Source organism: Aotus nancymaae, unplaced genomic scaffold (assembly GCF_030222135.1).
Source record: "Aotus nancymaae isolate 86718 unplaced genomic scaffold, 86718_ANA_hifiasm-v0.15.2.pri h1tg000036l, whole genome shotgun sequence".
In the NCBI taxonomy this organism is placed as follows: Eukaryota; Metazoa; Chordata; class Mammalia; order Primates; family Aotidae; genus Aotus; species Aotus nancymaae.
Window position 1 is genome coordinate 20879882 of NW_026988450.1, and position 27608 is coordinate 20907489.

Genomic DNA, 27608 nt, shown 5'->3' on the forward strand with positions numbered 1-27608 from the left:
ACAAATCTACCCAACACTTTCTATAAAGCCAATATAACCTTGATGCCAAAACCCGATATATTACAAGAAAGGGCTAATACAGGCCGATCTATTACATGAACAAAGATGCAAAAATCCTAATGAAATATTAAAAAAGGGATTTCAGCAAAAGTGATAAACAGTGGTCTCCCCTTATTTGCAGCATTGCTTTCCATGGTTTCAGTTATTCACAGTCATCCATGGTCTGAAAATAGGTAAGTACTATATAATATTTCGAGAAAGAAAAATACCACATCCACATAACTTTTGCTACAATATGCTGTTATATGTGACTATTTATAAACAAAATTTTATCATAGCTATATTAGGAGAAAACACAGTATATACAGTCATAAATCACTTAACAGGTTATGTTCTAAGAAATCTGTCAGGCAATTTCACCATTTGTGAACATCATAGAATGTACTTCCACAAATCTATTTGGTAGAGCCTACCCAACACCTAGGCTACATGGTATAGCCTATTGGTCCTAGGCTAAAAACCTGCACAGTGTGTTACTGTATGGAATACTGTAGAACTGTAACACAGGGGTAAGTATTTATGTATCTAAACATAAAAATGGTACAGCAGAAATACAGTATTATAATCTTATGGGACCAGTGTCATAAATGAGTCATATAGGCACATATGCTGTACAGCTATTGACTGAAATGTCACTATTTACCAGGTGACTGTATAGTCTGACGCTACCCCTGGTTTCAGGGATCTAGTGAGGGTTTTGGTATTCCCCAAGGATAAAGGGAGACTATTTTATTATCATCACCAACTTGGATTCATGTCGGAAATGCAAATTATTTTAACACTGATAGTCAATGCAATTCACAACATTAATAGAAAAAAGAAAAACTCTTATGACTAACTAAATGTTACAGAAAAATTATTTCTTAACTTCCACAAGTCATAGACAAAAACTCTTAGTAAATGAAGTACAGAAGAGAACTGAATAAAGGACATTTACAAAACATTCTTAATAATGAAATACTGAAAGGTCTCCTTCTTACATGAGGAACAAGAGTATTCATTTCTTGTATTCAACATTACGGTATAGTCCTAGCTAGCATCATACAGGAAGAAAATGAAAAGGTATAATTGTAGATGATATAACTGTATATTTTAGTGTAAACTTTAGAATAAATAAATCAGGAAGATTTCTCAATATATGGATAGTACCTTAAAGAAAACTAACGGCATTACTACGTAACAAACAGTTAAAACTGTTCTTTAAAAAGCATATGTATATTAGCTGAAAGAAGAAAATATCTGAGAATAAATTTAATGAAAAATGTATGAGATCCCTATACAGAAACCTGTAAAATACATCCTTCAAGAACTCTTCCACTGCTTCTTGCTTTTTGGCTAAGATCAAGTGAAGAACTCTTCCAAAAAACAGAAAAGGGAAAAAAGCACTCTCCAATTGATTCTATGAAGCCAGTATTATCTTGATATATGTTGCAAGAAAAATATACACAAATATATCCTTTATAAATACAGATACAAAAAAACTCAACAAAATACTGGTAAACCAAATCTGTAAAGAGATAAAAAGGATCATACAACATAAAAAAGTGAAATTTATCCCACGAATGCAACATTGGTTTAACATCTGAAAATCAATGTAATCTCTAATACCAACAGGAAAAAATAAAAAAACCCCACAAGATTATCTCAATAGATGCAGGAAAAAAAGCAACTGACAAAATCTAACAACCTTCCATGATAAAAACACAAACTACGAATCAGAGGGGAACTTCCTCAACCTGATAAAGGTCATTTATGAAAAACCCATAGCTAACATCATATTTAATGGTAAAAGACTGGATGGATGCCTACCCCTAAGATCAAAAACAAGACAAGGATGTCTGCTCTCAGCATTTCCATTCAACACTTGTTGTGGAGGTTGTAGACAGGGCAATTTGGCAAGAAAATGAAATAGAAAGCATCTGGATTGCCTCCCCACCACCAACACATACACACACACGCACACGCACAAACATGCTATTCGAATAAATAAATTCGGTAAGGTTGCAGGATACAAGATCAATATACAAAGTGAACTATATTTCATACATACTGGTAATGAAGAATCTGAAAATGGAATTAAGAAGACAGTTCTATTTTATAACAGCATCAAGAATAAAATAGAAATAAATTTAATGAACTGTAAGATGCACACACTGGTAACTATAACTGAAAGAGATTAAAGATCTAAATAAATAGCCATTCATGTTCATATTCTGCAAAGCAACTTACAGATTAAAGGTAATCCATACCAAAATCCCAGCTGGCTTTTTACAGAAACTGACAAGCTCATTCTAAAATTCATACTAAAATGGCTGGGCAAGATGGCATGTTCCTGTAGTCCCAGCTACTTGGGAGGCTGAGATGGGAGAATCCCTTGAGCCCAGGAGTTCAAGTCTACCCTGGGCAACATAGTAAGATTGTTTACTTAAATAAAAATTCATATGGAAATGCAAGAGACTCAGAATAACAAAAACATGAAAAAGAACAACAACACTGGGGACTCACATAACCTGCTTTCAAAACTTACTACAGAGCTACAGTAATCAAGATAGTGTGGTACTGGAATAAGAACTGACATACAAACAAATGCAATAGAATTCACAATCTAGAAATAAACTTTTCTTAAAAGTGATTTTTGACAAAGCTATCAAGACAGCTCAATAGTGAAGAAGTCTTCTTAACAAATGGCACAGGGACAACTGAATGTCAAGATGCTAAGCTATGAGCGTAAAATAGTATAACCACTTCAAAGAACAGTTTGGCAGTTCCCTCAAAATGTCATAGTTACCATACAATTAGGAAATTCCACTCCTATGTATGCACCCAAGAAAATTAAAACACATGTTCGAACAAAAACTTGTACATGTTTGTTCACAGCATCATTATTCATAACAGCCAAAAAGTAAAAGGCATTCAAACATCCATCGAATGATGAATGGATAAACAAAATATAGCATATATCCATACCATAAGGTAATCTATACAATGGAATATTATTTGGCTGTAAAAATAAATGAAGTCTTCACATAAGCTACAACATGGATGAACCTCAAAACATAATCCAGTAGCAAAAGCCTACATATCACAAGGTTCTATTTACATGAAATGTCCAGAAAAGGCCAATCCCTAGCGACAGAAAATAGATTACAGGGTGCTGGGGCAGAATGAAGGGGAAAATGCGAAGTGATGCTAATGGGCATGAGGTTTCTTTTTGCAGTGATAAAAATACTCTGGAATTAGATAGTGGTCTGCACAAGTCTGTGAACAAACAATATGTTAAAAATGACTGAAATGTATACTTTAAAGGGTAGTCTTTATCATATGTGAATTATATCCCATTAATGCTATTAAAAGTATTACCTGGAGAAATTAAAGACAATCTAAATAAACAGAGGTATGTATCATGTTAATGGGTTGAAATGGTCAATTATCCCTAAACTGAACTACAGATATGATGTTATTTCAACCCAATATCCCAAAAATTTTTATGGAAATGGACCAGGTTGTACATTTTTTTTTTTCCTAAAGAGACACTATGCTGCCCAGGCTGGCGTGCAGTAGCTCTTCACAGGCATGATCATTGTGCACTGCAACCTTGAACTTCTGGGTTCAAGTGATCCTCATGCCTCAGCCTCCTGAATAGCTGAACTGCAGGCACCCCTCACTGCACCCAGCTCAAGTTATATTAAAATGTATTAAGAAAATGCAAAGGGTCAAGAATTGCTGGAACAAACTTGAAAAAAAAAAAAAAAAAAACAGGGCTGGAGGAAGTAAATTATCAGGTATTAATACTTATAAAGGAGTAAACCAGAGTGGACATATTCTAAAAATTGGAACTTCAAGACAAAGAAGCAAGCAATCAGAAGTTACAAAAAAAACTATTCCACTTGGGACAAATGGGGAGATGGGAAGAGGTTGTAAAGAGCTTTTTAAAATGTGAGTAAGATGCTTGTAAACAAACTATCATCCTCTAATTTAGTTATTCACTAAACCTGCCCATAAACTTTGGTCTAGAGTGGCTCAAGGTAACCAAGCATGGAAAACTTGTTAAAGAGAAATTTAGTGGACAGCTTTTAAGGGAAGTAACTGAGTTTCCTCACCCAAAGGATCACCTAATTGTGAAATGCAGTAAGATTACTTTGCCTCTAATTTTGTTAAAAAGCAGAATATTTTCTTTGTTTAAGACCTTAAAACAAATAAATAGGATCCCACAACAAATTTTTAAAAAGTTTTCTACTTCCATGAGTTTTTCATTGCTTGATGAACACAAACCTGTTCCTTTTCTAGAAGATCTGCCTTTAGTTACTGTTGGTTTCTTCTTCACAGCTGGTGCCTGAAAAGCAGAATGTTCTCTCCACCTCCGAAGCTGAAAATTAATGAACTTCCACATCATGAACGCTTGAGTAATGCAAATGGATGCCAGAACAGCGATTCTGAGAAATATTAACAAGTAAAAAATTATAGTGTATAAAAAACAATGCCACTGAATATATTCTATCTTCTTTAATAGTTTTTAGTACTAAAATTTCCACTCAGTTGAGAAAGATTGTATTAATAATCATTGCATTAAGTTATTCTAAAAGTTAAATGCTTTAGCACTTCACTTTAGACGTGTAAAAAACAGCAACAGGTATGAAATAAAATCAAGTAAGTATTCTCCACAACCTCATATTCATCCTTTTTTTAGATGACTCATCATAGAGAAACTGATAATATATATTACATAGCTGTACAAAGTGAAAAAATGTTAAACTGACTGTACCTAACAGCCAACACATTGAAGTTTCCAGTACTGAAATCCAGCTTCTGATTCTCTGCTCTTGCAAGGCCAAAACCAACAGTCAGTACTGAAAGAATTAAAGTCAGAAGTCTTCCCAAAACAAAAAGAACTGCCCACAGAGAAAATCTGCAAGACAAATGCCATAAGTCAAATTCCTGAAATCTCAAAAGCAAGATTCTATTTGAAATTAGATTCCTATTAAGTAAAGGCATATTAAAATAGCATTTCTTATTCTGCAAAAAAGAATCTTGTGTCAAATACATTGGAAAGGCTACATACCACACTCAGATATAACACATATTAGCCTAATTAAATTTCTAAAAAAAAATCCAGTAAATAAATGTTTAATTTTCTGTTTAGCTTATCTCTTTTCTTGTATAAGAACTATTAATGTTCCTCAGACCTACTGGTATTCAGAATAATTTTGGAAAATGCTGGACAAAACAAACCAGAAAAGCTGTGTTATAAAGAACAGGATGCCCAATTCTCATTTAAGAGTTCCAGTTTTGCTTTAAGATAACTTTACGCTCTTTACAACTTATACCTCTCCAATTCTGTTTTCAGTTCAATTTCCCCATCAGTATCTTTTAGTTATCTATAAGGCCAATTATCTATTGTTTCATTTTATTCTGAGAAAATTTCACTTCTCTATCCTCCAAAAGAAAAACATTCAATACATGAGGTAGGAAAAGTTGTAACAGAAAAGTAAACCCAAGAAGCCTTCAAAATTGCAAGATACAATACAGTATCTCTCTAGCTGAGAAAGGCTCCATTTTAGAGAGTAAAATACAAAGTCTGAATTGCTAAATCATTTTATTTAAAGTGGCTACTAATTGCTTAAAAAGTAATATAATGGCCAAAAGCATGGATCTTGGCAATGTTAGGCACTGACTTTAAATATCTACTACATGAGAAATAGAATGGCTAAACAACTTACCCTTTCTGATACTTTTCATTGCTAAAATAAAAGAGGCGGGAAATGTGGAAAAGAAATTCAACAAAATAATGCAGCACCAGAAGAACAAGTCCTAGGTGATTCAAGCTGTTAAAAGAGCAAATTGAAAATGGGAAGTTTAATTATCAATTAAGACAGGCCAGCATACTATCTGCTCAGCCCACTTACACACCCATGAAATATTCCAACTCACTTCAAAAGGTAAGCTCCAGCAATGTGGAAGAGGTAAAGACCAATGTAGACAAGCTGACGAGGAATATCTTCCTGTAAAAAAATACGTTATAGATTAAAACATGCTAAAACATTTCCTTTCCTTTTTTTTTTTTTAATTGTATCCTTTCCTTTTTCTAAGAGGTGGGGTCTTGTTATGTTGCCCAGGCTGGTCTCAAACTCCTGGACTCAAGAGATTCTCCCACCTTGGCCTTCCAAAGGGTTAGGATTTCAGGCATGACCCACTGTGCTTGGCTCATTTCTGTTCTTTAAGAGTAAGTGAAAAATGTAGTAGTAGGAGATCTGAAAGCTATCCTGCCCCCATCCCACTCCAATCTCTCATCCCCAGTTAGGTATATAAGCTCTAGCAAGTCATTTAACCTCTGCTGGCTTCAGTTATTTCACCTGTAAAATGTGAATACTTAGATTTGTTTCAAACAGATAAACTCAAAATCCCTTTTAGAGCTAAGATCTATGGCTCTTATTTGTAATGAACACGTATTAAATGACACAATATTAACCATGGTTACATGCTGACAATTTGATGTTCCTCTAATGTTAAAATTGTTATGTTTATAGTAGTAGAGACACTTTTGTTTACCTAAAATAGCATTCATATTTTTTCAACTCATGCTTTAGTCCCTTCATTGTCAGTCATTAAAACAAGTTTAACATTTTTCTTCTCATTTATACTATTCCTTAATAGTATATAATTTTTCCTCAATTACTTTGCAAGCCCAAGTACCTAGATTTTATGTTTGCTTCTTTTTTTCTCCCACAGTTATCCAGCACTCTGGGAGGCCAAGATGGGAGGATCATTTGAGGCCAGGAGTTTGAGATCAACCTGGGCAACACAGCAAGACCCCGTCTCTACAAAAACAACAATGATTAGCTGGGTGTGGTGGTATGCACCTGTAGTACCAGCTACTCAGGAGGCAGAAGTGGAAGGAGGATCACTTGAACACAGGAGTTCAAGGCTACAGTAAGTTATGATCATGCCACTGTACTCCAGCTTGGGTGACAGACTAAGACTCTGTCTCTTAAAAAAGACCTTGCAGTAGATCATGAAATCAATTTAGGGGTCACACCAGCATCTTTTAAAACATAAAATAAAATAGAAAATGTGACCAGGCACCATGGCTCACACTTGTAATCCCAGCACTTTGAGAGGAGGACTGCTTGAATCCAAGAGTTTGAGTCCAGCCTGGGAAACACAGAGAGACCCCATCTCTACAAAAAAAACTTTCTAAAAAGTAGCCAGGCATGGTGGCATGTGCCTGTAGTCCTAGCTACTTGAGGAACTGAGGCAGAAAGATTGCTTGGGCCTAGGAGTTCAAGGATGCAGTGAGCTAGGAAGACTCTGTCTCAAAAAAATGAAAAAGAAAATGCTGGGGTGTATAGCACATTGTATTATGAAAATTCTATTCCACATTTTACACATACACATACACACATACACAGTCTTTCTCTCTCTCTAAATTATGATGTAAAAAGTTTTTCATTTTTGGTTGCAGTAAAAATGTTTACAAAACACTGACACTGATAAGCTCAACAGGCCAGACTACTGACTGATCAAACACCTATACCTCATTTCTAATTTCCTTAGATGTGGCAGTTTTCCTCATATGTATATTTACAAAGATTAGTCTAGTTAGTACTATTCATGTTCTACAGCTACTAATAGAAACAATGGAGTTGATGCTGACAGGCTGAACTGTATTCCTCTGGAGCCTCACTTAACTTGTCTCTTGTATGTAGCACAGTTGAGTGCAGGTCTATTGGTCCTCCATTTCTCCCCTTATGTTACCATATAGAAAGCTACTTCACCAAATCTTCTGAGGAGCAGAGATTTCTTTAATGTCTAGTTTTGAAATGGAAAACTCTTCTCTAGTAAGAACGGTGCCAAGATCAACTGTTAGGTAGAACATAAGACAGTCTGAATATTACTATTTACAATACTGTATTTTGGGACTCTTAGGAAAATTGATACCAAGTTTATCTTCCTCCAACTGAAGAGAGAAGTATCTCTGAAAACAGAAAGTCTTAAGATACTTTACATATAATTTGTAAATTTCCAATGAAATATTTCAGCTTACAAAAGGGAGGAAAAAGGGTGTTGAGATAACATGCTAAATTTCAACCACAAGGGAAACTCTCCTCTCCTGTTATAATAATTTTAGAAAAGCTCAGTTGTAGTATTATCAATGCAATTTGATGTACAATGCATGTAGAAGTGACACTAAATATATGCCAGTGTTTCCCAGTGTGGTGTGTACACTGGTACTGAACAAAATGATTGTAGACAGTACACAATAAAATACTTTTACTTGACTGTAAATAAAATTTTAAAGTAAAGTATTTTAGCTGAGCGTGGTGGATCACGCCTGTAATACCAGTACTTTGGGAGGCTAATGCAGGCAGATTGCTTGAGCCCAGGAGTTTGAAACCAGCCTTGGCAACATGGCGAAACCCCGTCTCTAAAAAAAATACAAAAATTAGCCAGGAATGGTGGTGCATGCCTGTACTTCCAGCCACTCAGGAGGCTGTAGTAGTAGGATTGCTTGAGCATGGCAAGTTGAGGCTGCAGCTGCAATGAGCTGTGATTGTGGCCACTGCACTCCAGCACGGGTAACAGAGCAAGACCCTGTCTCAAACCAAACAAAACAAAACCCCAAAATTATTTTTATTTTAATATACCTTAATAATTAAAATGTCAAAAGTATGAATTAGTAGTATATAAATATGGTAAAGCAGGAAGGTGGCACATAAATGACTAGGTATAAGAAATATTGCCATATTTTTTCATATGTGTTAACCAACGCTCCAAATGTCAAAGGAGAAAACAGACCAAGAGAACCCTTATAACTTAGGAGAGAAGCTTTTTAGTTTTTAACTGCTGATTGAACTCATTTTATTCCATAAAGATTTGAGTAAGGCAATGTTTTAAAAAAAAAAAAAAAACTAATTTGCTGGAAAAACTATAATGTAATGTAACTACTTACGAGGTTTTTCTTTTTTAGTTTAAAAGAAATTCAAGTACGTTTTTAAAATTCATACTGGTGAATTAGCAGAGAACTTAAGTTGCCTACTCTTTTCTTCTCTGACAAGACTAAAAACACTATTATAAATTAAAAACAAAATACATTTCAAAAAACCATTCCATTTCTGATCTTTTGTCTTTAAATTTCAACCCAATTAGGTGAAACACAGTTGTGCTTGACATTAGCTAAGAAAAAAATCCACAGAGCTTCTTTCTTAAGTTTAGATTCAACTTTGTATGTTAGCCCTGCGCCTCCTTTTTAAAAAACAGAAACATGATCTCGCTATGTTACTCAGGCTGGAGTGCAGTGGCTATTCACAGGTGCAATTATGGTGCACTGTAGCCTCCAATTCCAGGGCTCAAGTGATCCTGCTGTCTCAGCCTCCTGAGTAACTGGGACTACAGACATGCACCACTGTGTCTAGTAGCCTTACCTTTCTGATAGTCAACCGAGTCAATAATAATAGAGGGTAAAATGCCATCGCTAGGTTCCATCTTCACAACCATCAAATGCCTAAGCAAAGTTTTAAAAACAGTATCTATAGCTTTCAAGAAGATTAGAAGTATCAAGAAACCTTTTTCTAAGTAAGGGTCCATTCAGTTATGCACAAAATGACCAGTGTATCTAAAGCAGTGTTTGTACACTCAAAGCTTACCACAGAAAAGTAAAAATGAGTTAAGAGAATGGGCAGCTAAGTACTTGTGTCACTTACTAGCTGAGTGACCTTAGGTAAGCTAATTAATCTCTCTGTTTATTGCAAGTAACAATAATACCACCCCTCCAAAAAATGACAGAGATGAGTAGAATACCATAAGGGGTGGTAGGAATTGTGGTTAACACACACCCTAGATAAAGGTATTCCCAAATGATTACAAAAAGTGGTGTACAATTATTTTTATTTTATTTTTTAGAGACGAGCCTCATTATGTTACCCAGGCTGGTCTCAGACTCAGGCCATCCCCTTGCCTCAGCCTCCCCAGTAGCCAGGACTACAGGTGTGTCACTATGCCTGGCTTACCATGATTTTTAAAATGAGAAATTTTATCTAGAAAATGGCTACTTTTAGCATCCCCTGTGGTAGGCCAGCCTCCCCCAACATTCTCCAATTATCACTGGGGTTACAGCCCCAATGGTGCAGTGTTCACATGTCTGAAGCTGACAACAAAGACTTGCCGAGCACCAGCACCATAGTCTCTGGACATACACATGCACATGGGTGGTGGGGAAAGGGAAAAAACAGAGAAGGCTGGGTGAAATCATAACAAATCCTAAAATCGTAAATAACTTCAAGTACCATTTTCAGTTGTTATTCCAACATCCTTTTATTAAAAAATATAACATACTTCAACAAATTTATTTTTATAAAAAACACATTTCTTGACTATACTATGCTGAAAAACAAACTAAGCTGAATATCACATATATGCCCCAAATATAAGGCAAAGGTTTCCCCCCAAACCCCAGATGATGCATCTTATAATTAAATCTTTACAAAGCTCTTGTATTATAGAGATCTGCATTGACTATGTTGAACAAATAAATGTTTGCATAAGACACATACACCTGAAAACTTCAACCAACACCATTTTTAAAGGTTCATAGAGGTCTAATGGAGGAACCAGTAAGACAGAAGAAAAGATGATGTGCTCTGGAAAAAAATTCATTAGATTAAAAAAGTGGTTCTAAGGAGGAATGACAGATATTAACATAAAAGTTGCATATGAAAAGTGTAACAAAACTTTCATGAAGTAAGATGGGGGAAAATACTATTTCTAATATTTTATATGATATGCAATTATATGTATAATTAAACTAAAATTGAGTATCAGAAATAAAACATTTGGCTATTTCATGACTTCCCTAAAAGCTCATATATTCAAGCTATCTAAGAAATATTTTGAATCTTCTCCATGGGTAAAATGGAGAATTGTTTATATACTGAGGCGTACACAGCATACATAATTTAAGTTTTCTCCTTGAAATAAACTAAGTTATTTGTGACTAACACACCTCTTGAACTGCTACTAACAGCGTTCCTTTCTTTCCTATTTGTCTGTAGGACTGGTTCAAAACACTCACTGTACTAGTTTCTTCCAGTAAAGAGTTCTTCCAAAAATAATTTTCATAGAGTAAATTTTAAGAAACTGTTTAACACATATGCAGCTGCTACTTTCAAATTATGTTAATTACTTGAAACAGTTACTTTCAACTGTCACATGCAGGTGTTAAAAATAGTTTCAGTTAAATTCTAAGTTATGCAAATTATTCCATAAAAATTAGATTGCATTTCTGGAGAAGTGCCATCTGGCAGGAGCTGGTAAGAAAAGAGCTTTAGGAACTAAAATGAACAATTGCTTTGAAATGTCCCTCCTTACTTACCATAGTCAGTGAATAAGATATAGACATGGATTAATAATGAAATCCAGAGGTTTTTGTTCATGAGTATACAAATACTTGAAGAAGTCTTTAAATATCAGAACCATGCTAAGACATCAAGCAACTATTGATACTCTCACAATAGTGCTGTCCAACAGAACTTTCTGCAATCATGGAAATGTTCCATATCTCTTCTGTTCAAAATGGTACATACTAGCCACAGTGGCTAATAAGCACTTGAAATATGGCTAGTGTGATCAAAAAAGTCAATTTCTTTTTTTTTTTTTAAGTTCATCCAGATGTGACTAGTAGTTACTATTTTGGACAGTACAGCTCCACAGTATCTATGATTCACATTAGGCACTAACTAAACATCTGGAAGGGCTACTGGAAACTAGGCCTAACAATTTTATCTAAAGACAGTTCTAAGTCAAGGGTTTAAAAATAAAATATCTTCATCCTATTCCTTACAATCAATATAGCTGGAAAAACAATCTACTTTATAAAAGAAATCAGCATAAAAAGAGCTTAAGTGTCACAGCATATGGCCTCTAATTTGGTGCTGCTTTCTAGTCCTAGCAGATAATATGAATGACAACAGACACACAGAACACAGACCCTAAACAGTAGCGAATCAAGTGCCTATACCATGAATTAACTATTTGTAGCACACATAAAAATAGTGTTTTATGGCTTTTGAGTAGGCAAAGATAAACTAGTCACCAGACTGGTTGTCACACTTTTACTCCGGAAGTTTTCTCAAAGTAAGGAGATTCAAAAATAAAAATCTAAAACATTTTAAATTTGGGAAAATGTAAACATATATACAACAGACAGAAGATTCTGACATAACTATAACTCAATCATTATTAATAAACAACCAAACTTGTTTCATCTACATCCCTCTTCACTTTCCTCCACCTGACATTATTTTGAAGTAAAATTCCACATAGGATTTCACATATGAAAATTAAAAATAAATAAATAAATAACCTCCCAGGAAAAAGAAATGATGTGGCAGGATTACAAAACTAGAGAATATCAGTGTGCATGAAGCACAAGGAGAGAGCAGAGGAGGAGAGAGCAGAGGAAGAGCTCTCTGGGAAGAGATGGTGCCGATGGGAGAAACTCTCAGGACACGGTTGACCAGCATTACTCTAGCTTAATGTAATAGGGAGCCAGTACAGGTGTCAGAGGAGAGAGGGTTAAGTAAAGGAAATGACTTTTGTGATAGCATGGAAGCCTGACTTCAGAAGCACTGAGGGTAAAACTAGGAAGGAGGATTTTGCAGTGCTCCAGCAGTTTACTTATTTGTTCAAATAAAACAAACAAATGTCCTTCCCATATGCTAAAAAGGGAATGCTCTACTCATTTCAGGAGCGGCTTTGCTGGTGAATATTTAAATATCTTTTACTTTTTTTTCCAATACTGATTTTTTCTTTAGGACTTACACACAGAACTGTTAGTTGTAATGTGACTAATCCTTTTTGCCTCACTTGTGAAATAAATTGCTAAGAATATGGTTAAGATAAAACAACTATTACATTTAAAAATTTGTTTAAATTTTAATTTATATTACCACTAATGTAATTTTAAGACAAGCCATTAACATATCAAATGTAAAAAATTCCCCTCTAAGCTAAAATATTAACTGAAGGTTTTTCCCCCAAGAAATGCTTAAGGATTTTAGACTTTGTGGTAAGCGGGGTAGTAGGAGAATAATAGAATAAGAGTTGAGGTAAAAAGAATGGAGGAAGGGCAAAGATGTAAGGAAATACTTAGTTTTAGAAAAATTTTTCCAAAAAAAAAATGACGAGACAATTTTTAACACTACAAAATCCCAGCTTACTTTTTTGGTTTTCTGGAAGTAGAGTTCAGGAAAAGCATGAAGCCAGTAAGCCAGCTGTGATATGTAGAAAAACTTCATTTGAAATCTGTAGAACACAAGAAAATGAAAAGTATCTTTTAAAGCATAATTTTTTTAAAAAAATAGTAAACAAACACTGGAAATTGGGACATACTAAGTAACTACCTTTGTTATTATTCCATACACTATTCTGTACACCTTTAAATAACTCTTCAACAACCACTTTCCCCATCCCCCTGTGACAGTCCCACCACTGGACAAGTCCCCTGGATTAAACGGCAGGCAAAGATATCATCTGTAGAAAGCTACTGACATGTAAGCCAGTTGGGAGGAGTCAGAGCTCCTATCAGTTCATTAAAACTGACTATAGTATATCATGTTAGCTACTGAAAACATAATCCACACGTCTATACAGTTTCATCTAGACGAGAAGGGCAAAAAGACTGACACAAAATCAAAGGCTCATAGATTAATAATCACCTAAAACTGAGATAATTCCAATTTCAAATATCCTGTGTTTTTTTTTTTCTTAGGCAAATATGGAACCTGGTTGGAACATGGAGAAAGCCCCAAACAAATGGAGGCAGAGCTAGGATTAAAGAGAGTCAGAATAAGGCATACAAGGGCTCTCCAGGAGCTATATCATAATCAGTCTAGAACCAATACTCTCTTGACATTATATCCCTCTAGCCCTTTTGCTTCCTCTTTATTTTCCCTTCTCCCTCTCTTCCAGAAGTCTAAAATAGAAAACACAAAGCCAATCTGAAATAATTTTTCAGGGCAGGGGTGGCGGTGGTGGAATAGTCCCACATAAATAGAATATTTACAAAGTTTGTTGAACTAATAAAACTTTAGAAATCAGAGTATGATTCAGTAGAGTGGGTATTACTGCTGGACTTAAAACAAAATATACATAGCTATGTTATTCCTTTCCTTCCTTCATAGCTTCTCCCTTCTCCAATTCTCACATCACAATCTAGTTACTAAATACTGTCTAGGTGACAAGCACCTGCAATCTACCAGGCACAATGAAGGATATAAAATAGTTTTTACTGCTACCCAGGCACATATTGTCTTAAGGGGTATGGGCACAATACAAGACTTACAAAAACAAAACAATTATAGGACAATCAAAACAACATATAGACACTACATAAAGCATCTACCAAAATGACAAATTTGGGGATACAAAAGACCAATACAGGCTAAAGTAGCAAGGAAAATTAATACAGAATAGTTGTACTAGAGCTGGGCTCAAATAATGAATAATTCAACTGAACGTCTCTGTAACCACTGAGCACTGTAACCTGGCAGCACTGTATAAACTAGAGAGAATAAATGAAACAATTCCTAACCTCAAGAAGCTTCTAACAGAAGAGAACAAGAAAGGAAGATATGAAAAGAGACAGTGGGTGGGGACAAAGAAAAGGACCCAAAGTACGGAGATAATGGAGTCATAAAAAGGAGAAAGGACGAGTGAAAAGAAGAGAAAAGAAGCAAGTACCAAATTAAGATTATGTTAAAATCATGTTTCAAGCTTACAAAGATGCTGAAAAGATTAGAATAGAAACATAAATAAAAAAGGACACAGCGTTGTTGTTGCTTTTTTTTCTTATAGCAGTGGGACTGTCAAAGACATACTTTAACCTATTTTATGAATTTGCCTATGTTCCTAAAGAGAACAACAAGAATGAGTTCTGATTAACAGTGACATGATCATGGTCCTTAACAAAGAAAGGCCTGCTAAAAATAACTTACGTCATCAGGTTATGGGGATAAGCCCTCCATAAGATAGTTGGGTCTGCGATGTAGTTTTCCTAAGAAAGAAGATAAAAAAATTAACCTATGACCATAATGAAAACTTCTTGGAAAACAAAGACATTATTTTCATTTCTCAAACATTTACAGTTCCCCATACCAGGTTCCAAAGAGTCAAACTCTTTAGTTGTTTTATTTTCAATCAAAATTGAGTTGCTTTCTTGAGTAAAGTGAAAATCAATGATATAAATGAGATATGAAATCAGGTAAGAAATAATTCCTGGCCCTAAAAAATCTTTCAACCCCGTAGAATAAAAATACACGTAGGCAAACAAACATAAAACAACCAATAAACAGTAGTAGTACATAACAGAGGCACAACAGCTACCAGGAGAGATGACTTTTGTCTTGGGGAATCAGAGGATTTCAGGAAAAGTTTGTAGCACCTGACAGGAGACAAAGGATAAGGGCACTACCACATTTTATGGAATTACATCCATAAAATACTGCCCAAATCTTTTTCTTAATCAGATCTATTTAGTGAGAATTATGGCATATATTAAAAATAAATAAATAAAACAAAATAGAAACTGACTTTTTAAAGAGTATTTTCCCATAGTAGTATAAATTTTATGTTTTTTTTAAATTATAATGGTTTTTAATCTAAAATGTACATATTACCTATAAAGTATTATTAAAGCAGCAGAGTAAAATGGAATGAGAAATATTTTAAAGAGCTAAGTCTTAGTCTACCTCCCACATGAAGTGCTTTACCCTAGAAAACTGTTATTCATCTCTAACATAGTGATTAAAAGAATTACGTGTCTGACAAACTCGAAAGTATGTAAACTATAGGACACTATATAAATTTAAGGGATTGTTATCACTAATATTAAAGCAAATACTGCCTTTCTTTTTCTCATTAGTTAGAGTGATACAAATAAAGGTTTTGATTGCTATAACTGAAAACTTATACCACAGTTAAGAAGCCTGGAAAACACTAGGGCTGTTTTTAAAGGAAGAAATGACTGTGACCGTTAAAACTCATGTAACCTATTAGGAGTATCATTCACATCTTACACTTTTTGTTGATACAGAGGTATTTGTAAACCACTAAAAGTAACAATCAGACTGACTAAAAATGAGTAAGCCTTTCTGAAACAGTACACATAGTTAAGAATTTTGCTGTATAAAAAAATGCTGAAGAGATTTATCACTGAAACTCTTTTAACATATACTAGTTCATTAGAGAGTTCCTAATCTTAGATAAGGAAGGAGAACAACAACATAAGAGGACATACTTACAGAGATTAGAATGAATGTTCCCCAAACACAAGCAAAAAGGTAGAATGCACTAAGCTGACCAGATTCATTAAACTTGCTATGTTTCGTTTTGGAGAAGTGCATTCGCCTGTTAATTTTCTAAAAATAAAAACAGCCATTAGTAATTAAGAATTATAAATTATATTTAATATACGACTATCAAATTATAGAGAGCTAGTACTTTATAAAGTATAGATTTCTAAGACTGCATACTTACATCCAACACATACTCTTGAATTATGGCATGAATAATTATCGCCACTAGCATGTAGAAGAAAACTGTAGCCAAATCTTTGATACCATAGTAATAAAGGGACGCTGATTCAGTAGCTTGTTCTTCTGAAGACCAAAAAGGACACACATACACAAAAATATACATAAGGTTATAAAAACAGCAGTAAGTACGGCACAGTTATAGAAACAAAGAAGACTAACCTAATAAAAAAGTTTTATACAAACATCATAAATAACGTGCTCTTGGACATCTTGAATCTTACGGGGCAATGAAAATCAAGACTATCTAGAAATCTAAAGCTTTAGAAATTACTTACAAAGTCTTGACACATGTTAGTTACAGTCACCAGAGACCAAAAAACAGGGAAGAGGAGGCCACACTCAATAAACTGGTATTATCCCAGGGGTGTAAATTAGGTTGATAAAGTTATACTTAGCCTACTGACCTGTTTTTTCCAAAGGACTTTTGAAACTTTCTACGTCTACTTTCAAACTACATACTAAATTATGATTCTGATGGAAAAATCGATTTGACCTGTATTTGGTTTAGTTTCGATCCATAAGCAGTAGAGATAAAGGCAACTACTAAAGTTGTTTTTAGCCCTTGCAATTACTATACATTTTTCAAAACAAATCTTTATCAAATACTTGTGAATTACTGACACTTGTTCTCAAACTTTATGTTTATGGGGAACATATATATAAAAGAGCTTTATTCTTCTGTGGCATATTCAAATTTCAAAACAGTATTGTAGCTTTGAGTAACATGGTAACTAAATCGCTAAATGAAATATTTACAGAATTGTACATAACTGAAAAAAAGCCCAATTCAGGGGCTAGGTGCAGTGGCTCACACCTGTAATTCCAACACTTAGGGAGGCCGAAGTGGAAGGATCGCTTAAGGCCTGAATTTAAGACTGACCTAGGTAATATAGTGAGCTCCATCTCTACAGTAAATTGAAAAATTAGCTGGGCATGGTGGTGTGCCCCTGTAGTCCTTGGGAGGCTGAATCGGGAGGCTGACTCGGGAGGATCACTTGAGCTCAGAAGCTGGAGGTTGCACTGAGCTATGATCACACCACAGCACTCCTGCCTAGGCAACAAATTTGGCAAGACCCTGTCGTCTCTTAAAAACACACACATAAACAGCAACAACAACAACAACAAAAAACCTAAACTAAATGTTGTATACTACATTATCTTACATTCCGAATAAAAAACTCTGTGCAGGTTTACTGCCTCAACCAAAAAATACCCCATCCCTCACCCATGTTAGTTAATTATATCACTGTATTAAATTACAATCAGCTTCCAAGAAACACCTAATTTTTACATAGAATAATTAAGAAATAACATTTTTGAAGTAAAACCTAATAGTTTAGATGCTTTTACCAGGTAATTCCTAGAGCTTACCAACATTTTCTTGAATTAAAATAATTGTTAAAAGTAGAGCACAGGAAAAAGTGAAAATAAAATAATCTTAGAAGGACTGCTATTAGAGGTACAAAATATAACTTGCAGAAACACTAAATCTGCCGTTGTGCTTTTAGAAGGCTTGAATAAACAATGACATTTAAACAAATTTTAAAAATATATTTTTGTATAATTTTCTTAGGAAAAGATCAGAAGGCAGAGAAAGCAAAACAAAGATCTTTTACGGAATTTCAAGTCCATTCACAAATATATGTAATAAACAGAAAACATACATAGGTAAAGTCAATCAAAAACATCAGATCTTGTATGACAAAATCATCAATGTAACATTCAGTCACATCATGGATGAGATCTCTGACGATTAATACAGGGCCTAGTATTCACGACAATTTCCAAGTTTGTTCAATGGAACTTCTATTTACATAGAAAATTCTTAGTGCAAATTACCTACCTGTTGCGGGGAGGGTGACATTGTACTGAAGAGTAACAAAAATGATAGACGCTTTTGCTGTTATCTAGAAAGAAGGAAAAAAAAAAGATCAAGTCAATTTATGACCCTCTCCCAAATAAGAGATCAAGGGCAAAAACATTATAAAATCTGTCCTAAATCGAAGCACCAAAGGCCTCCTAGTTCCTGTGGTACCTTGACAGACACAATGGAAATTACTGATTACCAAGGAGCTATATAATTCACCAGAGTACTCTTCTGTGGTTTAGTTAAGATTGTGTAATTCATCCTTAAGATTTCAAGAGACATTTTCTGTAGTTCCAGAAAACAGTTATTGAACAAATAATGATTCTCTAGCCCTTTACAATGAATAAAAAGTTCTTATTAGGAAAAATTTTGAGCGTAAATAAAATAAAAGGAAGCATAGCCTATAATCCCAGCACTTTGGGAGGCCGAGGCGGGTGGATCACTAGGTCAAGAGATTGAGACCATCCTGATCAACATGGTGAAACCCCATCTCTACTAAAAAAAATACAAAAATTAGCTGGGCATGGTGGCACAGCCTGTAGTCCCAGTTACTCGGGAGGCTGAGGCAGGAGAATTGCTTGAACCCAGGAGGCGGAGGTTGTGGTGAGCCGAGATTGCGCCATTGCACTTCAGCCTGGGTAACAGGAGTGAAACTCCGTCTCAAAAAAAAAAAAAATAAAAGCACAGTTAGCACGAGAAAAAAATATCAAATGTAGAGTTTGTGGTGTGGGTGTGTTAGTATCCCCACACACCTAGCATAGCTAAGTGGTCAGTAAGTGTTTAACTGACTTGACTACTGGCAAAAATAAACTGCTCAGAGCAGAAAAATGGAATGCTTATCCAATATTTATAGGCACCAGGCAAAGCGCTAGACAAGAAAGGATAATATGAAGATGGAAAAAATAACCCCTGATGATAAAGAGCTCCACTCTGTGAGAAGTACAGGTAAATAAACGGTTATAGTACTGTAGAGTAAGTGCCAATCGCTTACACTGTAGGTACTTGGGATTAAACAACGAACTTTGTTGGTTTTGTTTCTGAGGTAGAATGAAATGAAGCATGTTCTGGAAAGGCTTCTCAGAGGAGCTGGAGCTGTGTCTTGCTGGGAAATAGGTGTTTCCTTGGTTCACAAAGGGGGATGAAGAAGGCAGTATGGATAGAGGAAACAGAGCATGGCAAGGTCAAGCAGCAGTGAACACAAGGCCAGGCATAGGACGCACATCAGGAAGTGTTAGAAAAGACTAGAAACATTATTGAGTGTTAGAAAGGACCCTGTTTTTTGAGCTAAGTAGTTTAGATTTCATTTTTGCACAACTGGAGAATTTTGGGGATGGGAAAGTTCATTTATGCCTTTTAGAAGGACTGCTGTCTGTGACCTGCTAAGTGGTCTTCAAGGCCCCTTCAGATCCATTCTCCACACTGCAACTAGAATGATTTTCAGATCATGTTACCTCACCCCCTTGCTACCTGCTAAAAATCCTTCACTAGATTTCCATCTTTCTAGGAGAATGTGGCCTATAGGACTCTGTGGTCTGACTCTTCCCTCTGCCTCTGCAACCTCATCTTAGACCATTTCCTCCTGCTCCCTTGCCTCCTGCAGCACCTCACACCACAGGGTCTCTGCATATGCTGTTCTATCTAAAATACACCTGGAAATCTTTCTCATCAGATCTCAGTTCCATCACACCTTTTCAAGGAAGTCTCCCTGTCTTCCTAGAGTAGGTCATTTCCTTTGTTAGATTATCTCAGAGAACTATGTTCCTTTCCTTCAAAACACATACTCTGGCTTGATTATATTACTAATTTCTGTCTCGTCCATTAGAAACTAAGTTCCATTAGAACTGGAACCATGCCTGTCTCCACTCATCACTATATTTTCAGAGCCCAGCACGGGGCCTGGTACATATTAGGTAAGTAATCAATATCACTGGATAAATATCAGTTAAAGCACAAACTGGAGTGAGCATGCAGATAAGAATGAAACTTCTTTGGTAAGCTAGAAGAAAGAGTAGAAGGTTATTTATTGATGCCTACAGCTCTGGGAGATATGCAGTAAGGCAGCAAAAACCTGAGTCTAAAACTCAGTAGGGAGAACCTAGCTTAAATAAAGATTTGGGAGTCTCTACAGATAATAGGTGAAGCTATGAAAATACATAAATCATATATGGAGCGTGAACAGTATTTGTAGAGAAGCAGGACAACATCAGACCCATGGAGAGAAGAGGGAAAAAAACAAAACTTCAAGTCACCGAAACTAATTAAAAATGGTTAGAGAGACAGAAAAGGAAATAAAGAGAGCTTGGTGTCCTAAAAGCCAAAGAGGAAACATTTCCAAAAGGTGTGCTTAATAAAGTCAAAGTTTCAAAAGAGATGTGGGAGGAAAGAGTACAAGAGACCAGACAATTAAGAAGTCATCAGTGGTCACAGCCTGAGTGATTTCGACTAAGTAGTGGGAGCAGGAACTGCGTTGCAGTGAATTGAAGAGCACAGAGGCATAAAGTGGTGTCCAGTAGATACCAGGTCAAGATTTATGTTGTTTTTAGGATAGGAGAGATTGAGCTTGTGTGGGGGCAACAGTGAAGATACCACGGAAAAGGGAGGAGAAGTTAAACACACAGAATAGAAAGGGAAGCATAATGGTAGGGAACAAAATCGTAAGGACTGAGTATTGCACTTTTGAACAACTTTTCCTCTTAGATGGGAAGAAGGCAGTAATGGATGGGACAGATAAGTTCAAAAGACAGAAAAATGAGAAAATCTGTGCTTGATAAATTTTTATTTTCCCTGTGTGGGAAAAGAGCAATGTCACATATTAAGCAAAATGGGGACGTGAATGATGACTATTTATATAGTTCCCAGAGGGAAAGGAGATGGCCAGGGAAAGTAAAAAGATCACCGAATGCTAACATCTGAGGTTAGAAACCTTTGATTTACAATATTATCTACCAGCATGAGTATGACTTTCTCTGGCAACCCTCAGCAATCTGTGAATTGAGAGGCACAGAAAAGGCCAATAGTGGAGTAAAGCCTGCAGGAAGAAAAGCAAAACAATGAGGGTGCTAATATACTGGAGAAAGGGAAAGGGGGCCACAGTACCACAAAAGCTCAGACTAGGTAAGGAACTGACTTATGAGTACTAGAATGATGGAGGTGAACAAAACGTAGGTTGTAGCTGAACTCTGCTATCCTGGAATTCAGGAAGTGGAAGAACTCAGGCCTGCATGATAAAGTGCAGGAAATGGCCACTAAAGTGAGTTGCTGAACTGGGTTAGATATGAAGGTCTCTTGAGTAGAAAAGGCTACTAAGGATACTCTATTAAAATTTGGGTCATTCACAAGGACTCATTAGAGCAGAATGATGACAGGAGTCTCCGGGGCAACACTACTTTCATGTGATTATTTTTAGTAAAGTTGAGTGATTACTACATTTCATTTAGTTATCTTTGTTTAGACTATACATATATAAACACTCTCTTTCACACACAAACACTCCACATCCCTGTTTCCAGTTTGTAATAGGAAATCACCACTGTCACACCTAAGAACACTTTGTTAAAGAGTCCTTTACAAAGAAGTGAAATTCTTCAAAGATAAATTTAGCATTAAATTCTAAAAGCAGCAAAAAGTAGATTATCCTTTTAGCCAGGCTTCCAAATAAAATTAAAATCTGGCCTCTAGCTGCTTTAGCATGTGACTTTAAATGGAAGAGGAGGAAAATACTACACACCCCCAAAAGTTTAAAGTTTAAGCCAGCAGTCATGCTCCTAGCCATATCCAGGCCTCCTAAGTCATGCCAGCATTGCTTTAGTTAAACTTACACCACAATTAATTAGTAGTAAGATAAGTTAGTTTAGAATATAAATAAGCTACAGAAATATATAATGCACTCAAAAGTAAAAATACCTGAGTTTATGTCACTAGTTGGGGCTTGGTATCTTTCTTGTTATATAGAGATGTGAACTATTTTGAACTTGTTTTAGAGGAAGGTGTGACTACTACATGGACTGGATCCCTGAAAAGTAAAGACAATTCTGAATATCAAATTCCACTTCCAGTAGGGCTCAGTGGCATGTGCCTGTAGTCCCAGACACTCAGGTGGCTGAGAGGGGAGGATCACTTGAGCCCAGGAGGTCAAGCTCCAGCCTAGGCAACAAAGCGAGACCTTGTCCCCAAAACAAGAGCGATCCTTTTGTAGTTCACAAGTGTAATGATTGGGGTTTCACGCTTATGTGTGAGATGTGTCTCTCCCTCAAACTTTGTCATGACCTCAACACCACAACCTGTCTGCCATGAAAACAAAGAAAAAAGGAAAATAAAATGGAAAAAAAAAAAAAACTCAAACCTCCAAAACTGTTCCAAGATTGTTGAAATTTTAAGTGTACTCAAAATCTGCATGGCATAAGGAACTTACAGATTTTGATTATCTTTCTTTTTGAATATCTTTCCTTTATGCACTCCTTAAAGGAAATACTTCTCTCGTGGCCCCGTAATTCTTCACCCCTCCTCCACATCCGCACTTTCAGAAAGCTTCCCAAGCATCCCCACCATTTTTTGACCATTCAATTTTTCCTAACTCAAATGTGAAGACATTCATTGTACACTATGATTTGAATTATGTGGACAAATACTGACCATAATAAAACTATGATTCCAAAATTTATAAGCAATTTTTGATTAACATAAAGTTCCCTGGAAATTAAACTCTTACATTACCGTCAAACAGACTACTTTATTAGCCTTTTCTGTATGCATAATCTCTTTAGATGCTAACTTCCAGGCCCTTCTCTCACATAAAAATGCTTTTTATTTCCCGGTTCTGGTGAGTTTTGAAATAATAATAATAGTTACTACTTATTGCATGCCTCTTACAAGCCAAGCACTGAACTAGGCACAATACATACTGGTTAATTTAATTATCAGAGTAACCCAATAAGCCTCATTTTACAGATGAGGAAACTTCAGTTCTGAGCTATCCTCAGTCACCCAGTTAGCAAGCTGCAGAACTTGAACATGAATCCCTTCAGCTCCAGAATCCTTGCTTTTACAGGGTATCTCTATTGCTTCTTCATTTTGGCTATTAATAGTGTATTTATTTATTTCTTAATTTATTTGTCGATTTCACCATAAATCCTCTGACATTTCTTCAATGTATTTGCACAAAAGGCTTAACAGTTCTGCAAAAAAAATCAATTTTTCTATTATTCTAGCACAAATACTGTAATTCTATAATTACATCAACTTTGAGATTCAGCAGCAATTGTTTTAAAAGTAAAATAGCAAAACGAACCTAGTCAACACATTCCCATACATAGATAACATGCTTTGAAATCCTAACACCTTAACATATGGCAAGAAAAAGGAACAACTTGCACAAACTTCACTTTTGTGTATCACTTTAACGCTCACTTTTGAATTGACTTTAAAAGCCTCTATTTAGTATTTTTGTCTATTTAGAGTTTCAAATTTTACAGATTTATGTAAAAGTGAAACTCCACTATTAAAAAAAAAATCACTAACATGTGAGACAAGGTATAGGTGGTGGACTTCTCTAGAAATATAGGAAGAGAATGTAAAATAGTTTATAGAAAATCAAAGTTCTACTGCGTGTCAGAATTTCTGATTTACATTTCATTTCATTCAAAGTATTGCAAATATACCTTGCAGGTCACAGTACCCCTAAAATATGTTTTTAAAGTCGGAAATTCTTAACCTGTGGAGATTGTTTATGACAATTTACATAAAATCGGATATACTACATATGTTAAAATATTACTCTAAGATAAAAGCAGAAAATATATACAAGTATCAAATTCAGAAAGTGAATACAAATGTTTAGCATTGGGATTTTTTTTTTGAGACAGGGTCTTGGTCTGTCCTTCAGGCTAGAGTGCAGTGGTGCAACCTTGGCTCACTGCAGCCTCAGCTTCCCAGCTGCGACCACAGGTGCGTGTTTTCACTCCGTTAATTTTTAAAAAATCATTTGTCGAGACAGAGTCTCCCTATGTGCTTAGGCTGGTCTCGAACTCCTGGGCTCCAGTGATCCTCCCACCTTGGCCTCCCAAAGTGTTGGGATTTACAGGCCTGAGCCAGCCCAACAGGCCTAGCACTGTATTTACCTTCACACCATATTATCTGAACCTTGCAAAAAATGGCTGTGAGGAGAATAGTACAGGTGATATTATTTCCTTATACACAGCAACAAAATCGAGGCTCAGACTTGAGTCATCCAGTAGGTAGGTGGAAGAGCCCAGACTTAAAGGCTGTGAATGTTAGTTCCCTTCACTTACGCTTTATACCTGCTATGTCCTTAGCAGTGGTTTCAAACGTACACCACACAATCAGGAGTATATATATAATATCTATATCTAGATCCAGAAAAACCCATTTGAAGAGAGGCGAAAATAAGGTAAAATATTGCTATTTAGTTTAAAAATTTTTTAAACCAAATAGGCTACATTTAAAAAAAAATTATTCACCTTCTCAAGGATTCTTTTTTTTTTTTTTTGAGACAGTCTTGCTCTGTTGTCCAAGCTGGAGTGGAGTGGCTCAATCTCGGTTCACTGCAACCTCTGCCTCCCAGGTTCAGGTGATTCTTTTGCCTCAGCCTTCCAAGTAGCTAAGACTATGGGCGCGCGCCACCACACCTGGCTAATTTTTGTAATTTTAGTAGAGTCAGGGTTTCACTGTGTTAGCCAGGATGGTCTCGATCTCCTGACCTTGTGATCTGCCCGCCTCAGCCTCCCAAAGTGCTGGGATTACAGGCATGAGCCACTGCACTGGGCCTTCTCAAGGATTCGTAACGTTGTTCTCTTTTTTTTTTTTTTTTTTGAGGCAGTCTCGCTCTGTCGTCCAGGATGGAGTGCAGTGGCGAGATCTCGGCGGATTGCAAACTCCACCTGCCGGGTTCAAGCGATTCCTCTGCCTCAGCCTCTTGAGTAGCTGGGACTACAGGCGCGTGCCACCATGCCCGGCTAGTTTTTTGTATTTTAGCAGAGACTGGGTTTCACCATGTTGGACAGGATAATCTCAATCTCCTGATCTTGTGATTCACCAGCCTCGGCCTCCCAAAATGCTGGGATTATAGGCGTGAGCCACCGAGCCCAGACATCGCTCATGTTCTTTTAAGCACTTCCTATGTCCCAGGCACTATCCTAGACTCTGGAAATTCAGACTTGTAAAAGTACTCCAAAATCTCTACTCACACTTGCTACATGCAGGAGAGAGGAGACAAAACCATGCACAAGCAAAATAATTTATATATTTAATGGGACATAGGGGCTCCAGAGAAAAATTACAAAGGGAAAAAAGCAAAGGAATAGACGTGTATATTGGGGAATGAGGAGAAAACGTAGGCTGTTACTCGTTCACCTTGCAAAGTTTACCATCCAAATTCAACAGCTGTTAAGTCATCAAAATACTAGATACGTGGGAAGAGCATTTACACACTCCTGACATTCCCACCCCTTTCTACTTCAAGAAACAAAATTACTCGACTCTTTAGCACCGCTGTTCAGAACCTCGATTTATCCATCACACCTTGTTTCTTTAAAGCATCAGGGCAAAAAGTTCGTTAACTGGTAATAATACCAGTTTAAAAGACAAAAATTAAAACAATCCGCCGCGCCTCCACTATGCTGGTGCCCGGCGGCCACCGCCCTTCAAGTCGACAGTAGATACCCAACTCCGATTTCTCGCTCACCCCAATCTTGGCGGTACCAGGGGCCCCCTAGTCACTCGGGGCCTGTGGCCTGGGGACCGGTGCTCCCAAGACCCAGGGGCCGGGCCTCCGCCTTCCCCGGCTCTCGCAGGGCGCGAGCTCATCACGGCCGAGGCTGGCCGTCCCCCGAAGTCCGCCCACCCGCCCCGAGCCAGCTCGGCAGCGCAGGGGCCGCCCCCGCCCGCCCGCCGGCCCCTCGCCGGCTGCCACGTAACCCTTCGCGGGAACCAGGAACTGCGCGGCGGGGCCGGCGGGAGGGGGCGGCGGCGGGTCAGGAAGGGGGCGACGCGGCGGTCTCCACCCCCCTGCGGGCGGCGACGAGGCCCACCGCGACTTTGCATCCCCAGGCTGGCCGCCGGGGAGCTGCCGCCGGCGTGGGGCAGGGCAGGCCCGCACCTTGGGGACTGGGGGTCCGCACCTACCCCCAGCCGGACCCCCCCGCAGTCCTGGCCGGAGAAGTCGAGGCTGGCAGCCGGAGCCCGGGCCCGGGCCCGGGCAGGGGGCAACGGAGCAGGCGGTTGGGGCTCGGGGCGGCCTCACCTCAAACATGAGCCCCAGCAGGAAGACCATCGCCACACAGGAGACGATGTCCGCGTGATTCTGCAGGACGAATTCGTGGCTCAGCACTGGGGGGCTCTTGCTGCTCTTCTTGCGAATCGCCATGGTGGGGCCGCCGCCCGCGCCTGCAGGTGCTCCGCCCCGGCTCTGCTCTTCCCAGCTGCTCACCGACTCGCCGCCACCTTCGCCGCCGCCTCCCCCTGGCTGCTCCTCACAGCCTCGCTGCAGCCGCTTGCTGGGGCTTCACTTCCCATCCCACAGCCAGTACGCAGCCGCCGGGCCGCCCGGGAAGAAAAAAAAAACCCAGTCCGCAGCGGGGGCGAGCATGCGCACTAGGAAGACGGCGCTCGCTCGTGCCGCAGCCGCCCCCGTGAGCCCACAGCGCCGCCTGGGGACCGGAGGCCGTTGGCCCGCTGCCGAGCGAGTGTGCCGGAACAGGAGCTGCGCGCCCCGCTTCGCGCCGGGCGGGTGGTTGCGAGTCGTTTAAGGAACGAGCTTCCTGCGCCTGCTCAGCAGCCTGAGACCGCGGCCGGGTCTGAGGGCTGTCGCGTGCCGTGGCGCGCCTGGCCGCGAGCCCCGTGCCCTCCCGCCCTCACGCCTTCCTGGCCACCCAGGAATTGGGTGCCAGTGGCCTGTCCCACACCGTCACCTCTTCAAGTCACTGCCACCGTCTGGATAATCTAAAACTATGAATACCACCTGACTCCACAAGGGTACGGCGTATTCTCCAGTTTTAGCATTTGCCTTAAAAATTACCTCAGAGTTAAGCACTCCTAGGGACTTATTTCTACTCTGTAAGTTTGGACTAACTTTTTTTTTT

General features: G+C 37.8%; 1 protein-coding gene and 1 non-coding gene across 2 annotated transcripts in view; one reads left to right on the forward strand and one right to left on the reverse strand.

Moving 5' to 3' along the window:
- Positions 1–27036, reverse strand: part of TRAM1 (translocation associated membrane protein 1) — a 32310-nt gene extending 5274 nt beyond the window's left edge. The window contains exons 1-10 of the mRNA XM_012463645.2: positions 26771–27036; positions 18490–18553; positions 16588–16709; positions 16353–16469; positions 15048–15106; positions 13272–13356; positions 5989–6059; positions 5778–5882; positions 4823–4966; positions 4333–4493 (exon numbers count right to left, since the gene is read on the reverse strand). Coding sequence (XP_012319068.1) covers positions 4333–4493; positions 4823–4966; positions 5778–5882; positions 5989–6059; positions 13272–13356; positions 15048–15106; positions 16353–16469; positions 16588–16709; positions 18490–18553; positions 26771–26893 — 1051 coding nt within the window. The 5' untranslated portion in view covers positions 26894–27036. The remainder of the gene's footprint in view (positions 1–4332; positions 4494–4822; positions 4967–5777; positions 5883–5988; positions 6060–13271; positions 13357–15047; positions 15107–16352; positions 16470–16587; positions 16710–18489; positions 18554–26770) is intronic.
- LOC135278187 (small nucleolar RNA U13) lies at positions 22697–22803 on the forward strand. Its single transcript, XR_010345739.1, has one exon. It is a non-coding gene; the product is annotated as a small nucleolar RNA U13 (small nucleolar RNA).
- Positions 27037–27608: the final 572 nt, after the last annotated feature.